A 5,343-nucleotide genomic window follows, 5' to 3' on the forward strand; every position below is an offset into this window, starting at 1 on the left:
TGTGTGTGTGTGTGTGTGTGTGTGTGTGTGTGTGTGTGTGTGTGTCTGTCTGTCTCTCTCTCTCTTCCTTTCTTAGTCCCCTCCCCCTTGCCCCCCCCACCTCAACTGCCCCCCTTTTCATTCGAATATACAGAAATGTCGATTTCTAACTAATACTAACAATCATAATTATGATAGGAATGATAATAATCCAAATAATAATAATAATTAATATCATTTATTTTCAGTCTAATATCATCATCTTAGATGAACAGACTATAAATAAATAAACGAACGGCTTTGTCCTTGCCTCTGCATGCAACGTTGACAACTTGTTAAGAAACGCGAACAACACGAGCTGCACGGATTTTTTTATTTTTTATTTTATTTTTATTTCTTTATAAAGAATTGGGCATTCGGTTTGCTCTGAACTGAACACCAACACCACAGACACGTTCGTGTCTCGTACAGAATCGAAACGGCTTTATTTCAATGTCTAGGTGGTTCAGCGAAAATTGTAAAAGACAGCTGTGGTGGTTGTTCATCTACATGATAAAAAAGAAAACAAGTGCATGTGCAAGGAAGCCTCTCTAGTTTTGACTGATGCTCATAACATAGCCTGCACACATCGATATCTGTCGAAAAATGGTCCCTTACTTGTTGTGAATCCTGTACATATAAGTGTAGATACTTGGTTTTTCACACAGTCAGTGGCTACAGCTCAGAAAGCTGTGTGACAGCAAACTCGTTGTGCTGTAAAGAATGGAAGGCGAGACAGAAAATAACGATTGCATAAGAACGGAGAGTGAGAGTGGGGAGAAAAGAAATATGATGTACACGCTGAGAGACCGCGTGCCTCTACCAATGTGCCTTCTACTTGGATTTCAGGTATGTGTGTGTGTGTGTGTGTGTGTGTGTGTGTGTGTGTTTCTGAAACTCGTACAAGATTGTTACCCGTTAAATATGTATGTCCAAAGTCTGCATTTTCGTTTTGTAAATTATTTTCTGCAAGTAAACGGGTTTCCTTAGACTTCTTCGTAATTTCGTTTAGACTTGCAATGTTGCATGGGATACATTCATGCAGAAGAAAGAAGGTTAACCTCATTTTTACCTTAATTGATACGTTATCATAATCCTCATTGTGTTCTTTATTATGCTGTTTTCTGAAATCCTCCAGGTCGCAACAGGGGTCAAAGGTTAATCAAATCTTGAAGTGTGTGTGTGTGTGTGTGTGTGTGTGTGTGTGTGTGTGTGTGTGTGTGTGTGTGTGTGTGTGTGTGTGTGTGTGTGTGTGTGTGAATGAATGTGCTGATCTGCGATTTGATTTGATGAATGTTGGATCCACAAGCATTTGATTTGAATTGATTTGGTGTGGATACTTTCCATAGCGCCTATTCTCGGTCGGAGACAAAGCTCTGAGCGGTTTACAAACTCGGGCTCGGTGGTTTATGGACGCAAGAATATACCCAGCATGCAGACATTCGAAAACGGAGTATGGCTGCCTACATGGCGGGGGTATATATACAGTTAACAGAAGAATAAATGAGGTGTTTCTATACGTTTCGGAGACGCAGCTGGAAAGTGTGATGGGCTGGGGAAGGGATCAGGGCTAGAGAGGAAAGGAATTTGAAGAAAAAAAAAAAAGGTTTTGCTTGAAATAAAAAGAAATTATTTTTAGTTTTCAGGAAGACTAGTTCTGACCACACACACTTGTCATATACAAGCAAATGGTAATTATCAGTAAGTTTAGATTTCTCTGACTGGTAATTTCTAATGATTTGAAATGGAATAAACATAGGGGGGCGGGGTGGTTAAGAAGCACATTAGAACCTGTACTTTTTTCGACGTCTCAAATGTTTGGAATATCAAAAAAGAAACGAAATTTTAAGATGAAATCCGGTTGTCATCATGCTGTCGTAAAACATTTTCGCTTCACAGGTTGCCCAGTTACACGGCGTAATTTACAGCATGAGCGAAATCAGTGGACGCATAAAAAAACATTTTCGTTTGAATCAAAAGATATTCTACATTGCACACAGCCTGCGAAAAATATCTCTGGTCATAGAGCTGTCCTGAGCTCAGTCGACTCAATTCATTGCCAAACGGGTGGTTGGAAACACACTTGTTGAAATAATTCCCCTGTTAAGTTTTTTGTTTACCTTTGGAGGCATATGAATGGAAAGAGCGGCTCTCTTTTTGAGACGACCTAAGAAAATTCTTTTCGTCAAGCAAACTTATTCCTTTTCATTTCAAGCTGAGCAAGTGTGTAGGTAAATAGGATTCTGTACGTATTTTGTCACGGAGGGGGTTCGAGTAATGCTATGCTGAGTAGAAGCAGGTGCAAACATGCGGGCTGTTCACGCCATGATCTACATTGTCCTACTTCAGCCTGACATGTAAGTTGATGTGGGTGATGCCACACTTGTCAAATCAGTAGATGTAAGATCATACCTGGCTTGAGTTCTCAACCTCTGGCGGTCCGTTTGTAGGCACATTCATTGCTAGGTTTTCTTGGCTTGAATGGGTGGATGTTCGTCACGGAGCATTGAAAAACACCCCCATATATCTATAGCCGACCGACAGACCTACTTACCAGCCCACCCCTTCCAAGCTCAGTTGAAGCTTCAAGAAAACTGAAAGTTGACTGCCCTCAGAAAGGAGGAGGAAAAGGGAAAGAAGAAGAAGAGGAAGATTTTCAGTTTTAGCAAATCCATATACGCTACACCACATCTGTTGGGCAGATTCCTGACGAGCAGCATAACCCAATGCGCTTGGTCAGGCCTTGAGTGCGTGCATGTATATTTGTGTACCTATCAGAGTGGAACTCTTGTACAGATTTTTACTTTTCTCATACAGAATTTTGCTAGAGGACAATACTTGCTGCCATGGGTTCTTTTTCAGTGCGCGAAGTGCGTGCTGCACACGGGATTTCGATTTGATGTCTCATCCGAACAACTGAACGTTTAATAATTTCATTAAAACGTTGGAGAAAGGGTGAGACCAGGATTAGCACCCAGACCCTCACGGACTGAAATTGTATTCTGATGAGACGATAAACCGAGGTCCCGTGTGCAGCAGGTACTTAGCGCACGTAAAAGAACCCACGGCAACAAAAGGTTTGTTCCAGGAAAAAATACAAATAAATGGGTGGCGATATAGTATAGCGACGCGCTGTCCCTGGGGAGAGCAGCCCGAATTTCATACACACAATTCTGTTGTGATAAAAAGAAAAAATACAAATACAAATACAAATATTGGCAGATAAGCTTCTAAACCATTCAACGCCACCACTACCACCTCTTCCATAAACAACCACAACAACAACAACAGCAACAACAACAACAACAAAAACATCAGTCGAGTGCTTAAAGCGGCGGACTTTCAATCTGAGGGTCCCGGGTTCGAATCTCGGTAACGGCGCTTGGTGGGTAAAGGGTGGAGCTTTTTTTCCGATCTCCCGAGGTCAGCATATGTGCAGACCTGCTAGTGCCTGAACCCCCTACGTGTGTATAGGCAAATAAGCACGTTAGAAATCCTGTAATCCATGTCAGCGTTCGACGGGTTAAGGAGACACGAAAATATCCATCATGCATGAACACGACAGTCATCAGCAAGTCGATGTTGGTCGTGTAACGGAAAGAAGAAGAAGAAGAGGAAGAAGATTGATTGATTGATTAAATCTTTAATGGGTAAAGAATTAGGCACAGTAAAGGCCTTTTTTACAATTCTGCCCATTAACGTCACAAAACATAAAAATAAAGAACGACACAAAATATAGAAATGAAGACATAAAATGAAATAAATTAAAATAATTAGAACGACGAATAAGAACAGTAACTGGAATAGTCTATAAAAGGTAACAAAGCGATGAAAAGAACAATTAGAAGAAGAAGAAGAAACGTACACTAACAACAGCATCATATCATTGCTATGTAACAGAATTTCCTCATGGCTGTCATCTCGTCCGCGTCACTTCCGCTTCTGTTGACGGAGCCGCTGTGCATGACGGGAGACAGTGCGGCCGTGACAGAACTGGTCGGCGCCAACCTGGTGGCTGCTGGTGCCGCCACTCTGCTGCAGACCACCTTCGGAGTCAGGTTTTACAGACGCACATGTACACACACACCTTCACACGCACACACACACACATGCACACACACACACACACACACACACACACACACAAAATTTCAGACACAGATAGAAACAAACACAGACACAGACAGACAGACGCACACACACACACACACACGCAATTAGAGACACAGACAGACAGACAGACAGACACACACACACACACACACACACACACACACAGAGTGTGTGTGTGTCTTAAAGTACATTTTCACAGTTGCCTCTGCTTGCCTCATCCCCCAACTCAGTTTCTCTCGCGTTTGTGTGTGTGTGTGTGTGTGTGTGTGTGTGTGTGTGTGTGTGTGTGTGTGTGTGTGTGTGTGTGAGTGTGTGTGTGTGTGTGTGTGTAGATGTGTGTGTGTAGATGTGTGTATATATATATATGTGTGTGTGTGTGTGTGTGTGTGTGTGTGTGCCTGTCTCTCTGTCTGTGCGCGTGCGAGTGCTCATGTCTGTCTGTCTGTCTCTGTCTGTCTTTCTCTTTCTTTCTCTCTCTGTCTGTCTGTCTGTCTGTCTCTCTCTCTCAGTTTGTCTGTCTTAGCAGATGTGACCCATTTTCAGTGGATTTCAATTCGACTCTCTGACAGGCTGCCCATCGTTCAAGGGCCGTCAGCGTCCTACATCGTTCCCATCCTTTCCGTCCTGTCCCAGCCCCAGTGGCGATGTCCGGCCACGGCGCTGACGTCACGCGACACTGACGTCACTGCCAACGTCACAAAGCCCGCTCTTCTCTACGCTCTGGCCGGTAAGCGAACACCATCAGACACACACACACACACATGCACACACACACATAAACACACACATGCACATACACACATACACAAACACACACACACACACGCACAGAGTCAGTGTCATATGTATATTTATTGCAAATTTCGCTCGTATCATTTCTGTTGTTGTTGTTGTTGTTTTCGATAGAATTTTAGTGTGTTTCTTGTAATTGTATATTTCTATATCATCCTTTCCCGACCCCCACTCCCCCCCCCCCCTTTTTTTTATTTTATTTTCTTCTCTCTCTCTCTCTTTTTTTGGGGGGTGGGGGGGTGGGGTGGGGGTGGGGAGGTGGGGGGGGCAGGATGTAAAAAAAAAAGCTGCATAAGCTTATTCTTTTGCCCTCAATACAGATCATTTTGACTTGACTTCACACACACACACACACACACACACACACGCGCGCGCGCGCGCGCGCACGCACGCCCACACACAGCTTCAGCTCCTATTGCT

At 43.3% G+C, this 5,343-nt stretch overlaps 1 protein-coding gene across 1 annotated transcript in view; it reads left to right on the forward strand.

Moving 5' to 3' along the window:
• The first annotated feature begins 742 nt into the window (after positions 1–742).
• LOC143280578 (solute carrier family 23 member 1-like) overlaps positions 743–5,343 on the forward strand; it is a 29,983-nt gene continuing 25,382 nt past the window's right edge. Inside the window, exons 1-3 of the mRNA XM_076585279.1 lie at positions 743–867; positions 3,919–4,076; positions 4,701–4,858. Of these exons, the coding sequence (XP_076441394.1) occupies positions 808–867; positions 3,919–4,076; positions 4,701–4,858 (376 nt within the window). The 5' untranslated portion in view covers positions 743–807. The remainder of the gene's footprint in view (positions 868–3,918; positions 4,077–4,700; positions 4,859–5,343) is intronic.

This window comes from Babylonia areolata, chromosome 3 (genome assembly GCF_041734735.1).
Source record: "Babylonia areolata isolate BAREFJ2019XMU chromosome 3, ASM4173473v1, whole genome shotgun sequence".
NCBI lineage: Eukaryota > Metazoa > Mollusca > Gastropoda > Neogastropoda > Buccinidae > Babylonia > Babylonia areolata.